The sequence below is a fragment of the Aegilops tauschii genome, chromosome 2 (assembly GCF_002575655.3).
Source record: "Aegilops tauschii subsp. strangulata cultivar AL8/78 chromosome 2, Aet v6.0, whole genome shotgun sequence".
Taxonomy (NCBI): Eukaryota; Viridiplantae; Streptophyta; class Magnoliopsida; order Poales; family Poaceae; genus Aegilops; species Aegilops tauschii.
In genome coordinates, this window is record NC_053036.3 from 19,653,839 (window position 1) to 19,673,767 (window position 19,929).

Genomic DNA, 19,929 nt, shown 5'->3' on the forward strand with positions numbered 1-19,929 from the left:
GGACCTTTAGTTCCCACCCTTTAGTGCCGGTTACGGAACCGGCACTAAAGGCCTTTACGAACCGGGACTAAAGCCCGGTTCTACACTAGTGAAGGGTCGTCGAGGGGCCGAGGGTTCGAGGGTCGTCGAGGGGCCGAGGGTTCGAGGGTCGAGGGTTGTCGAGGGGTCAAGGGTTCGAGGGTCGTCGAGGGTTCGAGGGCTGAGGGTCGTCGAGGGGTTGAGGGTCGAGGATCGCCGAGGGGTCGAGAGGTTGCCTATGAAGGAAATATGCCCTAGAGGCAATAATAAAGTTATTATTTATTTCCTTATATCATGATAAATGTTTATTATTCATGCTAGAATTGTATTAACCGGAAACTTGATACATGTGTGAATACATAGACAAACAGAGTGTCACTAGTATGCCTCTACTTGACTAGCTTGTTGATCAAAGATGGTTATGTTTCCTAGCCATAGACATGAGTTGTCATTTGATTAACGGGATCACATCATTAGGAGAATGATGTGATTGACTTGACCCATTCCGTTAGCTTAGCACTCGATCGTTTAGTATGTTGCTACTGCTTTCTTCATGACTTATACATGTTCCTATGACTATGAGATTATGCAACTCCCGTTTACCGGAGGAACACTTTGTGTGCTACCAAACATCACAATGTAACTGGGTGATTATAAAGGTTCTCTACAGGTGTCTTCGAAGGTACTTGTTGGGTTGGCGTATTTCGAGATTAGGATTTGTCACTCCGATTGTCGGAGAGGTATCTCTGGGCCCACTCGGTAATGCACATCACTATAAGCCTTGCAAGCATTGCAACTAATGAGCTAGTTGTGGGATGATGTATTACGGAACGAGTAAAGAGACTTGCCGGTAACAAGATTGAACTAGGTATTGAGATACTGATGATCGAATCTCGGGCAAGTAACATACCGATGACAAAGGGAACAACGTATGTTGTTATGCGGTCTGACCGATAAAGATCTTCGTAGAATATGTGGGAGCCAGTATGAGCATCCAGGTTCCGCTATTGGTTATTTACCGGAGACGTGTCTCGGTCATGTCTACATAGTTCTCGAACCCGTAGGGTCCGCACGCTTAACATTTCGATGATAGTTATATTATGAGTTTATATGTTTTGATGTACCGAAGGTTGTTCGGAGTCCCGGATGTGATCACGGACATGACGAGGAGTCTCGAAATGGTCGAGACATAAAGATTGATATATTGGAAGCCTATGTTTGGATATCGGAAGTGTTCCGGGTGAAATCGGGATTTTACCGAAGTACCGGGAGGTTACCGGAACCCCCCGACAACATAATGGGCCTTAGTGGGCCTAGGTGGAAGAGAGGAGAGGAGGCTAGGGCTGGGCCGCGCGCCCCTCCCCCCTAGTCCGAATAGGACAAGGAGAAGGGGCGGCGCCCCCCTTCCTTCTTCTCCCTCTCCTCTTTCCCCCCTCCCAAGTCCTAATCCAACTAGGAAAAAAGGGGGGAGTCCTACTCCCGGTAGGAGTAGGACTCCTCCTGGCGCGCCCCCAAGGCTGGCCGCACCTCTCCCCCTTTGATCCTTTATATATGGGGGCAAGGGGGCACCCCATAGACACAACAATTGATCATTGATCTCTTAGCCGTGTGCGGTGCCCCCTCCACCATATTACACCTCGATAATATCATAGCGGTGCTTAGGCGAAGCCCTGCGTCGGTAGAACATCATCATCGTCACCACGCCGTCCTGCTGACGAAACTCTCCCTCAACACTCGGCTGGATCGGAGTTCGAGGGACGTCATCGAGCTGAACGTGTGCTGAACTCGGAGGTGCCGTACGTTCGGTACTTGATCGGTCGGATCATGAAGACGTACGACTACATCAACCGCGTTGTGTTAACGCTTCCGCTTTCGGTCTGCGAGGGTACGTGGACAATACTCTCCCCTCTTGTTTCTATGCATCACCATGATCTTGCGTGTGCGTAGGAATTTTTTTGAAATTACTACGTTCCCCAACAGCCTAGTATCAAAGTATTGAAGAAATCCATGGCTTCATCATTAGCCGGAAGTAACCGGGGCATGATGATACGAAGTTCTGCAAAGTTGTTCTGGAACGGAGTCCCGGATAGGATAATTCGCCTTTTGGTACGATTTTTCAGCAAAGGCCTTCCAAATAGCGATATTCGGAAGGCTCTTGCTAAACTTTGTACCAAAAAGCGAATTATCCTATCTGGGACTCCGTTCCAAAACAACTTTGGAGAGCTTCGTACCAACATGCGCCTGTTACTTTCACCTAATGATGAAGGCATGGTTTTGTTAAATCCTTTGACACTAGACAAACGTGACATGAGGGGGTCGAGGGCCAGGAAGTAGGGTAGAGGGTCGTGGATCGCCGAGCGGTCGAGGGTCATGAACTAGTGTAGAGGGTCGAGGGTCGCCGAGGGGTCGAGGGTCGAGGGTCGTGTAGGGGTCGATGGTCCAGATTTATCAAGAATGCCCCCATTATGGATGTGCACAAGTTGATCCAATTTTTTTTTTCTGAGTTCATCTATATTCTTTTATATGTCACGTTGTCTGTCAAAGTATTGAAGAAATCCATGGCTTCCTCATTAACTGGAAGTAACATGCGTATGATGCTACGAAGCTCTTCAAAGTTGTTTTGGAACTAGTTCCTAATAGAATAATTCGCCTTTTCGTACGAATTTCAGCAAAGGCGTTCCAAATAGCGATATTCGGAAGGATCTTGCTGAACTTTGTACCAAAAAGCGAATTATTCTATCGGGAACTCCATTCCAAACCAACTTTGAAGAGCTTCGTACCATTATGCGCCTGTCATTTCCGGCTAATGATGAAGTCACGGTTTTCTTGAATTCTTTGACACTAGACAATGTGACATATAGAAGGGTAGATGAGATCAGGAAAAATATGGACCATTTTCTGCACATCGAGAATGGCGTCATTTTATTAAATCCCTTGTCGGTCCGGACGTCGGACAATCATGAGAGAGGTGGTCCGGCCCAAACCCTAGAAGCTCTGCCGACGCCACCCAAATTTACCAAGTTAAAAGAGCGTTCTCGTCGAGGCCACCCCAAACCCTAGAAGCGTTGCCGAGGCCACCCCAAACCGTAGAAGCGTCGAGGCCACTAATATGATTCCTTGTTGTGATTAGCTAGCTAGGTCTACGTTTGCCACTAATATATCCATCTGTCATGTTTGTATATTAATTGCCATGTTGTAATATTTGCAGAAACTATGGAGCACTGAGACTTGGAAGCATAATAGGTGTTGGGGGACATAATCCTCGCCGGAGGTGATGTCATGTCGTATCTCAACGACACCGATGGTCTGGAAGGAGAGGGTGAAGAAGGCTACCGTGATTGAACAATGCAGGAGGAAGGACATGATTATGATGGCTCCAGTGACCGAATGTCGGTGGAAGAAGGAGACCGTCATGACGGCTCCGGTGACCGAACGGAGTCCGGCCAGGTATATATATTAATTAAGACCGTGCTGACTAGCTAATTGATGCATTAATTGTTTTCGTATGTACATATATTAACTCTCTTCTTTCTTCTTTTCTAGCCCTCTGGATTGAGCAAAACTTCGTTAACGAGACGAGGCCCAAAGAAAAAGTTGCGTCAGGATGAAAGATTCACGATCACAGCAATCGCGTGCGATGGCCAACCGATTGAACCCATCCGGACCAAGGAGGCATTTTCTGCTCAGTGCGGGGTTCTTGTTAGGGACATGATCCCAATCAGCATCGACCAATGGTATAAGCCTAAGAACGAAGACCCTCAGGTGTCTTATGTCAACGATAGGCAGAAAGATGATCTTTGGACCGCGTTGAAGGCAAATTTCACCCTACCGCCAGAGGAGGATCCGAAGAAGCCAGCTATAGAGCCATTGGTCAAGGCTCATGCTCTTAAGAAGATGGCAAATCTATTCAGGAGGTGGAAGAATGAGTTGAAAACAACGTTTGTCGACAAAGACAATACTCCAGAATTCACCGGCCGATTTGAGAAGATAAGAGATCACTGGGACGCATTCGTGGCCCACAAGACATCGGAGAAGAGTAAGAACATGTCAGCGACAAACAAGAAAAATGCTGCAAAGAAGGAGCTTCACCATCGCACGGGGTCAGGTGGCTACCTCAAAGCCCGGCCGTTGTGGGACAAGGCTGAGAATGACCTGGTTGATAAAGGGGTCGAACCAAAGACATTGCACTGGCCAGACCGTTCAAGGACTTGGTTCTTCGGGGTTGGGGGAACATTGGACCCTGAAACAGGGAAGTGCGTTTGGACGAACAAGCAACTGCAAATACCCATCACGAAGCTTCAGGAGTATATCGCCGCAGCGCAGCAAGGGACGATCGTTCCCGACAGAGAGAACGACGAGCTCACACTGGCCCTCGGGAATCCTGAGCACCCTGGACGGATACGAGGCACGCCAGGCTCCGTTTCGTGGAAGGCTGGGTTTCCCGAGGCAGGCGGTTACAAAACCCGGGAGAGGAGGAGGAAAGTGGAGCAGACCGAACTGCAGAAGCTGCACGCAAGGGTACAAGCGCTAGAGGAACAGCAAGCAGTTCACAACAAGCGACCTGCCGAAGCTACCCCAGAAGCTACCCTGCCATCTCAGCGGAGAAGCAGCGTGGCATCCATCGAGCTGCTTCAGGAGCCTGTCTTCAAAGCTCTTGCTAGCTACCCCGTGGATGCTATAACGGAGGCTCAAGATTGCCACCTTATGACGCAATAGCAGAACTTCAAAGTCAGGGCTGCTGTTGGCTCCGCTCCACCTCCTGAACCGGAAGCAACTTTTCACTGACGTCCGATTCCAGAAGGATATGCTATTGTGATGGTGGACGAAATAACGGAGGGATTTGAGGAGCTCGAGCTTGACCACCCTACCGGTGAAGGGGAGACTCGGCTGGGTCTTGCTCTGAAGACTCCATGCCTATGGCGGAAGGAGCTCATCAACCTTCCGAACTGGACGCCTCCTCCTCCTCCTCCTCTGGCGAGTCAGGGCACTCCGCCTCCTCCTCCGGCGAGTGATCAGGGCACTCCACCTCCTTCTCCGGCGCGTGGCGGCACTCCACCTCCTTCTCCGCCTACGCTGGCGTGTCCGAGCAGCCTGCCTCCTCCTCCGCCTCGTCAGCAAGGGCGGAAGAGAACCGACGCCACTCTGGCTGCTCCGACACGTCGTAGCACTCCGCCTCCTTCTCTGCCTCGTAAGCAACAAAGGAAGACAGCCGCCACCGCTCTGGCCGCTCCGACGTCTAGCAGTACAGCCAGAGGCGGGAGGCAATACAGATTCGATCCATCTCTCAAGCCTCTAGAGAAGTTACCATACGAGAGGACCGTGGAGGGAAACGCAGAGATCTGTCAAGCCTATGTGAAGGACTTCTTTGAAACGCAAAGAGCTAATAAACATCCACCTCCGGAGGAGAAGATAGATCCGGTGAAATTGAAGCGCACTTTGGATGCCCTGAAGCGACCAGCACCGCCTCCGCCAGATGAGAACCATGTCTGGGCTCTTAAAAAGGCCGCGCAAGAAGCGCTCCAGTCGGGAACTACTTCAAGTGAAAAAAGGCTACAAGAACGAAGAAGTGGGAAAAAAATTCCCCATCTCGGCGAACAGGCGAACCAATCATGCCCCCCGCTGAAGGTGTCTAGCGATATCGTTGCAAATCTGCCGGGGATGCTGCCCGGTACCAATCCTGGTGATTACCGGACCGACTCTGCACATTTTGATACAATGGAGATGGACGAACTCAAATACCGGTAAGGGAGGCCTCTCGTCAAACCTTGTCATCCTCCTCTAACAACGATGATGCGAAGATTCCATAAGTGGTACATGGACACCTGCAAGTCTGGGAAGGATATTTTGACCTGAGAGTTAAAGAGGAGCACGACCTCGTTGGAATTGACCTGTTCTCTGTTCCATTTGAGGAGTTCTTCCAGTTTATCAATCAAAAGGCCCTCGATAAAATAATCATCACTTGCTATTGTCTGTATTTTCTACTTCTGTAATTAAGTCTCTATATATAGCTCAGCTCTTTCATTGCATGTATATATAATTATCCTCACTATATTATGCAGATTGAAGATTGTCGAATGCAAGAAAAGACAAATGTATGATATTGGGTTCATTAACACAAATCTCATAGATGACTGGACGATTAAACATGATGCCAAAGAAGCCGAGGCCAACTTGCTAAAATCGTTGCTTCAAAATCAAAACAAATATAAAATACTCTTTCCTTACAACTTCAAGTGAGTGTTACTGTCTTGTGCATATTCGGTTTCCCTTATTACTCGAGGTTAATGTAATTGATGAATTATGCCTGCGTGCGCAGCTTCCACTTTATTTTCCTAGAGATTGAGCTTGAGCAGGGACTAGTAATCGTGTTAGACTCAAGACGAAAAGATCCCAAGGAGTATACGGTCATGACTGAAATGCTCGAGAAGTAAGTTCATTTCCTCATATCGCACCATATCGGCAACTTTGTTCATTTCCTCATATCAAGTAATAATTATTTTTTTTGTCTCGGAGGGTTTGGAAATTGTTCACCACAGAAGCTCCGGGACTGCCGAGGAAGCTGTGATTTACACACCCGAAAATAAGTACTACTAGCTAGTTCCACGCATCTCCCATTGATTCTAGCTAGTTTCATCAATACCATTTATAATGCTTTATTATCTGTTTGATTGACCTCTATTTCTCGTAAAGTGGTTGTGGCAGGAAGGCGGGAATAATTTTTGTGGATACTACGTTTGCGAGTACATCTACAACGCGACGACCTCTAAGCGGGGCTACTCTAAAGAAGATTTTGAAGTGCGTAAGCAATAATATTCACAATTTTATTTTATTACCATCATTTGTGCTGAGTTTCATTCATATATATGTATTGACCCCCTTCTTCAAATTAGCTTTGGGAGCTGCGGAACGAACTCCTACCACAAGATCGCATAAAAGCAATTCAAGAGGAATTGGCGGGATTCTTTCTTGACCACGTCATAGATTAAGACGGAGAATACCATGTGGAAGTTGACATCATATGCTAGGGATTGTAAGAGATCTTATATTGTATATATGTAGCTAGTAGCGTCGGATAGATGTACGAAAACTTGTTGTTCGACCAATCTCTTGGAGAAAGAGAGGTCGATCACTTCTCTTTGTATATGTTCATGACGATCTTGTGTACTTAATGGTTTCCTTCATTTGCTTACTAGCTAGCGTGTCGAGTCCTCTCTATACGTATGGTACGTAGCGTCGACCAAGCACGGAGATAAGAGAGGACACTTCTCTCTATTACCTAGCTAACACAATATATGAAACCCCTAAATTAACCCTACAAAACCCCCCAAACCCCCACCCCCCCCCCCCCCCTTAAAAAAACACAAAAATCCCAGCCCCTGAACTGCTGACGCGTGTACGCTTATTGGTCACGGTTGGTGCTAACAACCGGGACAAAAGGCCCTCCTGCCTGAGCAAGCCGTAGCGGCCACGTGGAGCTCCATCTGTCCCGGTTCGTATAAGAACTGGGACTAAAAGTATTGGGCTTTAGTACCGACCCTTTAGTCTCGGTTCCCGAATGGGACAAATGGACCTTATGAACCGGGACAAATGGCCTTTTTCTACTAATGTACTATCATAATGTTTGATGAATAGACTGAAAGTTTTCCTCGCAAATAAACATCCCGGGGATAATAAAATATGAACACTGAAAATGTCTGGTTATACTTCTACACCACCAAACAAAATCAATTAATATACAACACAAGTACACAACCAATTGTAGGTATCGTCCCAAAATACTGGCTAAACCTAAATTTTTGCTATTACCCCAAACCTAACAAATACCATTACAGATCACCAGAATTGTAGTAACATATGTACCATTTCCCTTGTGTGCTCCGGCGACTCGGGTGAAGCGTGTGGCGCACGCAGGGAAAGGCCATGTCGTATGTTCTCGCTGACTATGCACTCACCGCCCAGAGACGTAGGTCGTTGCTTCGATTTTAATTTGGATGTCGGCCTTTTGAATTCCGTGTGCATCTTCTTGAATGCCTACACGCTTGGTAGTACGTGCTGGACGGTGGGGAATGCAGTGGCCTGACAATTCTTGGGAAGCATCCGGTGAAAAAGTCTAGCCGGTGCGATCTACTGGTGGCTTTGCCTGTTTGACTTTAGATCATGTTAGTAATACTTTATTTAATTACTGACAGCTAAACAACACCTGCATTGGTAAATGCCTATCTACAGCTGGAGTATCTCATCCTTCACAATCTGCATCCTCCTTTTTCTCCAGCGATTCCCATTGCTATTTCCTGAAAGCTGTACAGAACCTAGAAGATCAATAAGGGATGCTTTGCAACGAATTATTTGTGATCAGAAGTGCTGATATGAAGAAAAATAAATAAAGAGCGCAGGACAATTTTCCCTTTTTATGTTTATTTGTGTCTTTGTGTTTCTTAGAGGATCTCTAGCAGACCCCTTAAAACGGGGCGGCCCGTAAAAATACAGCGACTATACGGATTTGGCCCCTTTTTTGGGCTAGGCCTGCAAACCGCACCCCCGCCCCCCGCGCAGTATATGTATGGGTTTGCGGTCGATATACGGGTCGAAACCCTATCCGCGTGCCACTGCAATTCCCAATCCCCCATCTGGATGTCTCGCCGCCGGCAACTTCAATTCGCCCTCTCCTCTCTCCATGTGGCGCGTAATGTGGTCGGCGGGCCGCGGCGCCAGCGGTGGAGACGACCCCGAGCGGAGGCCCTGCGTCACTGCCGACGCCGCGAGGAAAAGGAGCGCCCGAAGGTACACCAACAACGGGCTCTCGCCACCGCCGTCGCTCATTCGCCGCGAGACAGAGGAGTACGACCGCAAGAAGGCGCTTCGTCACGCGCTTTGCGCGGGAGGAGGAGGAGGCGGAGCGGCGCCGTCGACGGGATGCCGATATCGACAGAATGTTCCTCAAGCAGGGGATCACGATGGCGTAGGAGTTCGCGGCTTACATGGAAGAGTGGCGCCTCGTAGCCAAGAAGAAGGACGAGGTCTACGTCGACCTCGTCTCCGACGACGTGGACTGAGCTCCTCTGCCGCCACAACATCGCCGCCGCAATTCCCCCGACTCTGGCGAGCCCAGTTCTGTAATTAGGGTTATGGTGGCGCCTGCTCCTCCAAATATTAGTTGTAAAAATTCTACTTTGGATGACTCTTTAAGATGTTCAAGTGCTGGTAGTTCTACTGAACTAGTTCAATTTCTCGCGCGAATGTGTGATTTCAAATTTTGCGGGTTCATATTCGGTTGTTGTTCTGCCGCGGCTATTTTCGGCCCGTATCCAAAGACAGCCACAAACTGTGAATGCGCTATAAGGGTCCGCAATATATATAAAGGGTCTGCTAGAGATGCTCTTAAGCATATATAGTGCGTCAAGTGTTAACAAAGCATCAATGGATAGAAACTTACCTTCAAGTTTACGTTTTAGGTCCAGTTTGAATAGATCTAGAATTTTTACCCACATAACAATAAGGGGCCTAAAACCATCTCCATGCCATAGCATAAACCCTCGTTCGGCTCCCAAGAAGGCCAGCTTAGTTTTGTCAGAGGACACCGTGGGGAAGCTCAGATTGGTCCCATCAATAATAGAAAGTACTCCAGTTAGTCAACTGCAAACTTTGTTATTCCCACTTGAGCTTTGCTTCAAGTCACTTTTATTCAATTTATACCAACCTCTTCATCAACCAGCCAAAGATATCCAGCTCATTATATATTCGACGAATCCAATGCTATGCTATGTTAGATTTCGTTTACAGTTTGTCAGACACACTGGTCACCCACTGGCCCAATTCACTTGTCTATATAAGTGTACGTACACCATTTCAAACAGCACACTCACCCACACTTAACAGTTAACACCGGTAGAAGTAGAATACCATGGCGCGACGAGCAAGGAGGGCTCGTCTCCTAGCCTCACTAGTAGAAGCTTTCTATATCATCCTCGCAGTTTCCCCGGTAGCAAGTGACATGACAGACAACCTTGACCTACTATGGGGCAACACACAGGTAGAGTACGATAGCAGCGGCCGCCAAACCGTTTCCCTGTCCCTCGACCGCTGGACGACCTCTGCATTCCGCTCCAAGAGCATGCACCTCTTCGGGAGGTTCGACATGGACATCAAGCTCGTCCCCAGAGACTCGGCCGGCACCATCACCACGCTCTATGTAAGTGATCCTGAAGTGAACCTGCTAGATTTCATGCCACTCATGTTATTGGTTTGCAGATGCTGACAGTCGATGCATGCAGCCATATGTATCCTCGGGTTAACCATTAGTTCCTTGTGCTGCAGATGCTGACAGAGGGGCCATGGGAAGAACACGATGAGGTCGACCTCGAATTCCTGGGCAACAGCTCCGGCGAGCCATACACCTTGCACACAAACATTTACGCCAGGGGAAGAGGCGGCCGGGAGAAGCAGTACCGGCTTTGGTTTGATCCCACTCAAGATTTCCACACCTACTCCATCCTCTGGAACCCAAAGGAGATACTGTAAGTTTCCCTCTTGCTATCCGGCTAATATAACTAGTTCTTCGTAATTTCCAGCATACATATGTGGTGCTAGTAGCGCAGTTTTAACATGTCGTCTTACCTCATCTTTTCACATGACAGTTAAGAGATGGAGTATAAGCTCAAAAAATATGCATTCTATGTAACATCGTTGATTTCGTTAAGTAGTGGACCTCATTCTAAAAGTGTTGTGATAGTGGTACTAAGCAACTCTGGAATTTAAAAGCACTAATTAAACCCAAATCACCTCTGTGTGCAGGATACTTGTCGATGGCACGCCGGTCCGGCAGATGAAGAACCAACAAAGAAAAGATATCCCTTTCCCGCTGTACCAGCCAATGAGGCTGTACAGCAGCATCTGGAACGCCGAGGACTGGGCGACGCAGGGTGGGCGCGTCAAGACCGACTGGTCCCAGGCGCCGTTCACCTCGCTCTTCCGGAACTACAGCGCCGTTTCCTGCGTCTCGCAGAAGACCGCCTGGATCTGTGGCCGAGGTTCCAGTGACAGCAGCTGGTTCACCCACGTCTTGGATGAAGTGGGGCAACGGAAGCTCATGGAGGTGGACGAGAAACACAAGATTTATGATTACTGCGTTGACTCGAGGAGGTACCCTAATGGGTATCCCCCAGAGTGTGGGTCACAGTAGTAGACTAGTAGGAGTGGTTATTATAGTGGTTACAAAGAGGGAAATGAGTATCAAATGATTCGGTCAGTTAGCTCTTTCCTAGTTTGAATAGTACCAAGAGGGAAAGGGGTATGTATTACATGCTGAGGCTTCTTCACATAGGCATGGTAGTATGTCCTAGAAAAGTAGTCCATTTATTCGATTGATGGTGATTGGTGAGAGGCATTGTAAGAGGGACAATATTAACTAGTACTAGTAATACATTTTTTAAGTTTTTATTTGACGTGCATGCGCGTGAATCCTCTCTAATTTAGTTTAACTCGGGAAGTTCAGATGACAGACTCGTTAATATACCCTTGCATGTGCGTGTGGTTTTCCATAGTGATCCTGATTCCTGAAGTGATAAGACAAGATGTGGTTATGGGAGAAGCTTTTGTCGTCTAATTCTCTCGTTACTCGGAACTCGGAAGTTGTAGCCAAAAGCTCAATTTGAATCATATAGGAAATATCTACGCTGCTTCAGACTTATAGCATACAGTCAAAGCAAAATATTGGCTCTAGCAGCTTGAGAAGAAAAACAGAAGAAGGGCGTTGCACTTGACAGAAGATGAGAGTTAGAAGGACCAGACCAGCTTGTTGTGTGAACGGTTTGCTTCAATGGAACGTCCTCGAGCAACCATAAACGTCGAGAGTTAATCAGGGAAATACAGCGGCGATCAGGTGTCACCTATAGCAGAACTTATGTAAACTAGCATTTTCCGCCGGTTCGCACATGCCAATGCCATGGAGCTCTTTATACTTCAAATGCTAGTTCCTGCAATACCTGCACAGTTTGTCGGGGTAGGAACTGAAGGAACGGGAGAAGGGAAAGCAAAATCTGATAGATTTGAATAAATGCTTATGCACCTAAAAAGCAGAATCAGGGACATGTGAGTAACAACTAACAAGCAGGGAACAAGCAAATGGAAGAGGTTTATAATATTGAGCTTTTCCATTTCAAAATAATATTGAGCTTTTTACACCATAAAAAGCTTGGTCGGTGCTTGGTCCAGTCAGGAATCTATGGCTAGTTAGACACTACCACACCATTTATCAATAAATGCATGTTGTCCGCTGTGAAAATCGATCAAATCGAACAGCTTATGAAAGTTCGGCAAACAGGACCCTAGTTTAAAACTTTTATCAAATCCGAAAATTTTGCTCAGCTCAGCTATTCCGGCCCTAAACTTGGCTAGACCAGCACCACATATCTCAGCGTTAATAAAAACTTAATAAATACCCCCTCCGTTCTAAAATAACTGTCTCAACTTTGTACTAAATTTATTATAATGTTGTACTCTCTTATATAAAATTTGGCCAAAGTCTCAACGTTTGCAATACGAAGTCAATATTATCAGATGCACCATGAAATGTATTTACTATATAATTTTAGTATTGTAGATGTCCATATTTTTTGATATAAATTTGGTCAAACTTTTTGTTGTTTGACTTCAACCAAATTTTATATGCGGAGTAAAAAGAAATAGAGGGAGTACTAAAGTTGAGATATGTAATTATTTTGAGATGGAAGGAGTAGGAGTAGTTATGCAATGCGATATGACTGATGCAGGTCGTGTTACAACTATTGATGAAAGGATGATAATCGTGATGAATTAATCGAGTAACGCTGCATAAACACTTGTGCACCTGATATACAGTTTTGCTAAGTCTCAATCAGTGCTATATTCCTTTGATCTTGCATGGAGATTTGTACACAAATTTTCTTTTCAGTTTTCTTTTTTTTTTATTCTTATACTATATCACTTGACTGAGACTTGATACTGCAGTGCAAGAATTATTGGTAGCAGCCACATTTCACAATCATTCCAATAATATAACATCAATATCTAGCAACCATATTTCTTAATAATGAGAACGGTCACGGTTGGTGTCGACAACTTGCTTGCAGCAATGGCCTGCTCTGTAGCACGTACGATGACGATTGAGTAACAGCGTTACTACACCCTGTCAAGAGCTAGACAGAGAGACCGGAACCTCTTTTTTTTTTACGAAACCTCGTCAGAGGGAGCTCCCGCATTGCATATAGAAGAAAAGAGTTGGTCCGGTTAATAAGGGAAACTGGACCAAAAAACCATACATGGCATCGGTTAATTAAGGGAAACCGGCGAAGACCCCACACACCGGACTAGCACTCAAGGGACATCGTCCGAGCTAGATACAAGGGTGCCGAGGCCCAAGACCATCGTCAACACAACATACCCGACCAAGACAACCACTGCAACCTCAAGAACATGCCTACGACAAGAAGTGAACTCGCACCTAACCTTATGAAAAATGAGATCAACCATTGGCCTCCACCAATGCACGAATTGCCTGGATCGACGTCGGCGTAAGCGGTTTCTTGTACATCCGAAGATAAGAGTTCATCTTCTCTTGCACATCCTCCTCGGAGCCTTTCTTAGATGTCATCCCCTTCGGCGGTTCCCCATAAGCCTCCGCCAACCTATATTCAGCGCGCTTGGCAGTAGGAATATTGCCGTTTCTGTTCTTCTTATCCAAACGTCCACTACGCCTCTCGGAACAAGTAGATGCACCGTCAATCTGCATATGAATCGGTTCTTCGAGCAAGGACCCCGGCGCCGCGCAACTGAAACTGCTTAGGAACTCATCCAACATGGTGGTAGATGGCGCACCAATATCACCAAGTGGCTCCTCGGACCCAGAAGACAACATATTGGTAGTGCCCCCTGAAGCAAGCGTCACCGAAGAGGAGACAAAGGGAGGCACCTCGCCAACCAAACCATCAGGCAAGGCCACCTCAATATGCTCCATATTATTGCTCGATGTGACTATCTCAGCAACCTTAGCTTGCTCCTCCTCACCTTGAATTACAATCTCGTGTAGAACTACATCCACCACTGGAAGAACATCTGCAGGTAGTGCCATAGTTGCCAGAACCTCAGACGAGCACCCGGCCACTCCCGCGTCACTGACATCCTTACCATCGGCAACAACAAAGGGTGCCGTCTCATCATGCTCGCACCAGGGAGGAGGCAAATCCAAAGGCGCCAAGGAAGAAGATCCCCCACCGTTCCCCATATTCCCTCCCTCTCGCACCTCAAGAGACTGATTGAAGGCCGGCAAATCAACAAATTTGCCACTGATAGCCTCCAGCCGCTCCAAGAGGCCCGAGACCTGGGCCGCCCAACCCTGCAAAGCAACGGCCATGTCGCGGAGGGGTTGAACAACCTCCTCCGCACGAGCGGTAACCAAAGCCTGCAACTCGGCACGTAGCGCCTCGGTCTGAGCTGCAAAGAGGGGTTTTAGCAGTCCCAAATCAGCAGCCAAGGTCGACTCGTCGGGGTCGGACAGACCTGAACAAGGGGCGCCGGAATTGCTACAAGGGACCCCTTGGACGAGCCTAGTCGGAGCAGCAACAACAGAGGCCCACGAACGCTTCTGCAACCGCAGTGAAGGAGCTTGGGGCGGGTGTGTGGGGAGGTGAGGAGCAGCCGGCGGCAACAGGGCGCTGTGGAGATGACCATGGCTGGCAGGGAGGTGGTCCGGACAGCCACGCTCGCGATACCCAGCGCGGCCGCAGCCCAGGCAGGTGATAGGCCGACGACAGTCGGCGACGAAGTGGTCCTCTGCCAAGCAACGGAAGCAGAGCCCATAAGCTCTCCGCTTGAAAGCGAGGACGCGGTCGGTCTCCTTCTTGCGGGGCGGGGCAGGTAGCCTCTCCAACCTCCGGCGATGCTGGCCCCCGACCTCCACCCACCCCTTCTCCGTAGATGCCTGCGATGCGTCGGTCACCACCGGCGGCGTGAAGTTCGGGGGGAGCCGATCTGGAGGTGGTGGCAGCTTGAGCGGAGGGAGGATCCCAAGGCAACCCTCGGAGTGCGCGCGAGAGTCCCCGTCTTCATCCTCAGCACCGGCAGTCAGCAGCTCTCGATCTGGATCGGCAGGGGAGCTAGGACGGTGGGGAGGGGTGGGGGAGTTGGTGGCTGGGGAGGGATCAGAGGGGGTGTGGTTGGTGGTGGGAGAGGAGGCCATGGTTAGGGGTGGAGGACGGGAGGCGAGCTAAGCCGCCGCCGCGGCGGCGGCGGCGGCGGCGGAGTCGCGGGAGCTAGGTCGCGGGAGCTAGGGTGCTCTTTCTCCAAGGAATATATTGGAACTTGAGCCTGTCAAGCATGAGACCGGAACCTTTGAACCTGGCCTTGGTGATGGCGTCGATCCTCCGTGCAGTCTCCGGCGACAGATGGTTCTTCCAATCCCCGACGAGGCCGCGCCGGAAGAACCAACTGTTCTCCATCGTACCGAGCAGGAGTTCCGTCTTGCCGACGCCTGATCACGTCGAGCGCAGTCATGTGGTCGAACGAGCAGAGGTTGACGATGGCGTCGACGGCACCCGCCTCCTCCTCCTCCTCCATGGCGAACGGGCGCCCGATGAACTCCGCCAGCTTCCGCACGCACGCGGCAGGGTCCTGGCTCATCTCCTCGTACCTGAGGAAGAGGACCCGCTCCGGCTGCGCCAGGTGCGCGCGCCAGTACCCGAGGACATGGTCCCAGTGCGGCCCGGAGAGCGTGGCGCCGTCGCAGAAGAAACCGGCGGCGGTCTTGACGGAGAGCGGCTCCATCCCGTCCCTGGCCCTGTACTTGTTGACGAAGCTCCATTGCGAGACCAGGGCGTCCTTGGGGTCGCGGCACACGTACACGACCTTGCAGCCGGACGCGGGCACGGACCCCGGCAGCGACACAAACGGGGCGTGCGTGGCGAAGAGACTGGGGTCCGTGAGCTCGTCGAGGCCAGGGATTTGGTTCGGCACGTAGAGCTGGTACTCGAGGAACTTGACGCACTCGTGTGGGCCGAGGGAGTTGAGTGGGTGGCCGGAGCCGCCGGCCGCGGGGTGCTCCCTCCGGTGCACCGTGGAGTAAAGCATCGCTTTTATCCACGTCGTGCCGGACTTGGGGCGCCGTGGCGATGACGATGTCCGAGGGGCGCGTGGGGCACCATCGTGGAGAGCATCGGCGCCAGGGGGGCATACCAGCCGTTGGCGGTAGAGCGGGTGATTGGTAAGAGATGGCGTGGTCGGCCATGATGACACCACGTTGGTGAACTTGTGGTAGAGGAGCTCTTCGTTGGATCTGGCGTCGTCTTGTTGCCGCGATGATGTTTCCACCGAGGAAGAAGAAGACATTATATATATTGCGTGTGAGAAGAAGACTGGTACACGTTTACTTACTTATTTGAACCCGTCGTAGTATTCATCAACTACTACCCTGGGCGCCTTGGCGGACTTCCTTGCCTGCTTTACTAGGCGAGCTAGCGTCGACCTGGTGAATTTACCAGCCTTGTCGCTCACCCGGAGATGCACCTCCTGGAGTCCGGCAAGGTTGTCCATGCCGAAGACACCTTCCAGCACCTTGAAACTCATCTCAAGCCGCCCGACCACCGGCATGGCCTTCTCTGAGAAGATCAGCAGGGGCAGGACAGGCGTGGCGAAGCGGAGCAGCTTTAGGGCCTCGAATCCTCCATCTGGGACGACGATCTCACCTTCAGAGTCAGATTTGTTCTTGTGAAGGATGTCACCGAAGTATGGAACCTCCTTTGCTGCACTGAAGGAGAAGGTGAGAGAAAACAGCGACGGTAGCTTGCTCAGAAGCTCGATAGTGTCAGTCCGGAGGACTGTCATGGAAAGAGTTAACTTGCTGAGGTCGCTCAGTTGTTGGATCCACTGAGGAAATTTGGTCAGCATGCCGTGCAGCTCAAGCCCGGTGAGGTACTTGGGAGGTGAAGTCAGAGAATCTAGTGAGTTGAGCAAGTCTGAGGCCTGGTCATCTATGGAAAGAGTCTTGAGTGAGCAGCCACCAAGGTATTCGATGGAGGAAACAAATGTTTTGAAGCTTGGATCCTTCTCTTGGATGTTCAGCTTGTAAATGGTAAGCTTCTTCAACCCGGTGTATTCATGGAGGTCCGGCATACCACTAGATCCTCCAACAATCTCAATCCCTGAAAGTATACGGAGGGATTTCATTGGCTTCTTCCCAATTTCTTGAGGCAACTTGAGTGTTTCTCGTGTGTGTTTGTTTCCCCCAAGTATGTCACTTATCTTCTCAAGCTGGACAATAGAATCAGGCAGTTCTCTGACATTTGTCTCCCGTATATCAAGAGTTTCCAAATGCTTGAGCCTTCCAATTTTGGAAGGAAGCTCTTTAATGTCTGTCCTCCGGAGGTTCAAGAACTTCACAAGCAGCATTTTGGATATTGCTTTCACATGATGCTTCTTGAAGCCCTTGCAGCCTTGAAGATCAAGCACTTGCACTATTCCAAACTTGAAAGAGAGGGAAGACAACTGGTTCAAGCTCCCGAATACAGTCACTGATCGAACATGAGACAAGTTGATTTTGCAAGGATAGCCTCCGGACCTTGTTCCTTGGCGTTGGCATCAGCCAGTGCCCACCAACTACAGTGATGAAATTCTCTTCACTTGACTTGGATATGATATACTCAAGAACCATGTCATGAACTTGGCAGGTCTTCACTTTCCCATTGCTGCTGTGCTCCACAGCTCGTATTATTTTCCTTCTAATGAGCTGATTGAAGTACGTCTCTGCAAGTTCCTTGATACTCTGCCCATGCTTCTCACTCACAAAACCTTCTGCGATCAACCGTCGGGTCAGCCGCTTCCTACTAATTTTGCTCGCCTTTGGAAATACACTCAGATACAATGAGCAAGTCTTGAGATCACCGGGCAAATCATTGTAGCAGAAACTGACCCCCAAATTTGCGGTACAGCGCCATGGCGATGGTGGTCTTGCCTACGCCACCGAATCCGACGAGGGACAGCACGCGCCTCGCCTTGTTGGGATCTTTCACCCACCGCTCGAGATCGCTGATGGCGTCAGCCATGCCCACGGGTTCCTTCACGCCCACAAGCTGACAGCCCGACACCTGGTTCTCGGCGGCGAGATATGCGGCTTCGCCGGCAGATCTCCCCCCGATCTTGCCCGGATCCGGGTCGCGGACGCCGTACCTGGTGCGCCGTGTGCCCACGTGCTCGGCCCGGTTCTTGAGCTCGGCGATCTTCACGGCGATCTCGCGTCGAGGATACCACGTCAGGATGCCGTGGACCCACACGTTGACGGAGGAGCAGCAGCCGCCGCCGCCGCCGCCAGGGTCGTCGGGAAGCCGGTGGGCGAAGTCGTCGACGCAGTCCTCGATGTCGTAGGCGATGTCGCGGATCTGCTTCGCCCAGTCCTGGATCTGGGCGTCGTGGTCCTCGTCGCCGGTGCCGAGGTTGGTGAGGAAGGCCTGCATGCTGCAGAGCTCGTCGCTGATGTACTGGATGTCGCCGCGGACGCCCCGGATCAGAGCGTACTCCTGGGCTAGCAGGCTGCCCAGCTTGCTCACCAGAGACTTCACGGTGGATTGCGAGGCTCCCACCACCAGATCCATTTCCGCGTTGACTCTCCCTGCAAACTCTGCCACCCCAATGGCGATGATGGATGCTTACGGTGTGCTCAGAAATTAGTGCTGAAGCTCAAGCCGAAGGGCACACACACGGCATTATGGTAGAGAAGGTCAACTGGAAACTTCAGGCGCGAGTAGATTGGACACACAGGTTTGATATTCCCAAATTCCAGGTTTTCTTATTTTCGTGGTATATTCTGAACTAATAATTAAACCCATTAAGGGCATCTCCAACGGTTATAAGATATGTGTCGGTAAATTTGCCACCTAGGACATAGTGATGATGTGGCATTTAATAAATTCGGAGAGAGAGCAAAGTTGTATGTAGATTAACCAACAACCTTTGAACAAGCTCCAAGGTGAAATAGAGAGCAATCACATCTATTTTCTCATCATCTATTGGATAACTTAGAGATTGGAGTAGTTGTATGATAGCTTGTTGGTTGATGACATGGACATTTTACCAACAAGACTAACATACAACCTGTTGGAGATGCCCTAAGCTACGCGTGAAGGGCGGCCAACCAGCTATGCCATGTGGCGCAAGCTGGTTGGCCGTGGTGCGAAATCTTTTGAATTTTTTTTAGATGAAGGTGTGGATTATTTTTTTAATGTATTTCTTTTTCTTTTTAGATGGAGGTGAAGACCTCCGTTATATTTTGAGTGGAGGGTTATGCAAAGTGGCACTCGCACGTAGGCTGCGGTGGTAAATTTTCTTTTTTTAGACGAATGTGAGGATTTTTTTCTGAAATGTTTTTTTTAGACGAAGGCGAGGACTCTATGTATTTTTTTAAATGAAAATGTGCGTACAACTTTCTCTCAAGCGGCGCCACAGAGTGGCGTCACAACCACTAGTATTCATATAAGGGGTGGAACACCCAAGAGCTCGTGTGCATTTTCCCTCACGACAGCTTCTAAGGTGGACCTAACTAAAATATATTATTTTCTATCAATAGTTCACCCCACTGCTCTATCAGAGCCTAGGCCGTGTATGCGTGCTAACAGGCCGGCCCAGCTGGCATGGCCCATTTGGCCAGCTATATGCTCTATCCCTCATCTCTGAAGGCAGCCTCTAAGCTATGAGGCGTCGCTTAGGCATAGAGACAACCAGATTGAACTTATCATGAGGTTCAAAATGGTCAGGATAATTCCATACGTCTTCGGAAAGGTAATCCGGATTCACACCAACTTCAACAAAAGTGCATGTCAGTGTTTAAATTATCAAAAGAAACTTGTAAATTCATTAATGATGAAATACAAGTTTTTTGGTGGGAAGAGAGTG

General features: G+C 49.3%; 1 protein-coding gene and 2 pseudogenes across 1 annotated transcript; 1 reads left to right on the plus strand and 2 right to left on the minus strand.

Annotated features, from left to right (window-relative positions):
- Positions 1-10,009: 10,009 nt before the first annotated feature.
- LOC109747367 (xyloglucan endotransglucosylase protein 7-like) lies at positions 10,010-11,454 on the plus strand. The gene is made up of 3 exons (XM_020306442.3): positions 10,010-10,207; positions 10,333-10,532; positions 10,810-11,454. Exons 1-3 carry the CDS (start codon positions 10,010-10,012, stop codon positions 11,195-11,197), a joined length of 786 nt encoding a protein of 261 aa, XP_020162031.2. The 3' UTR covers positions 11,198-11,454.
- A 3,848-nt stretch (positions 11,455-15,302) lies between these two features.
- Positions 15,303-16,374, minus strand: LOC109747368 (cytosolic sulfotransferase 5-like; annotated as a pseudogene).
- On the minus strand, positions 16,362-18,912 carry LOC109747375 (disease resistance protein Pik-2-like; annotated as a pseudogene).
- Between the last annotated feature and the right edge of the window lie 1,017 nt (positions 18,913-19,929).

Coding starts and splice junctions, on each gene's coding strand:
- LOC109747367 (XM_020306442.3), top strand. CDS start 10,010: ATGACAGACAACCTTGACCTACTATGGGGCAACACACAGGTAGAGTAC. Junction 10,208..10,332: donor GCACCATCACCACGCTCTAT/GTAAGTGATCCT, acceptor CTTGTGCTGCAG/ATGCTGACAGAGGGGCCATG. Junction 10,533..10,809: donor TGGAACCCAAAGGAGATACT/GTAAGTTTCCCT, acceptor CTCTGTGTGCAG/GATACTTGTCGATGGCACGC.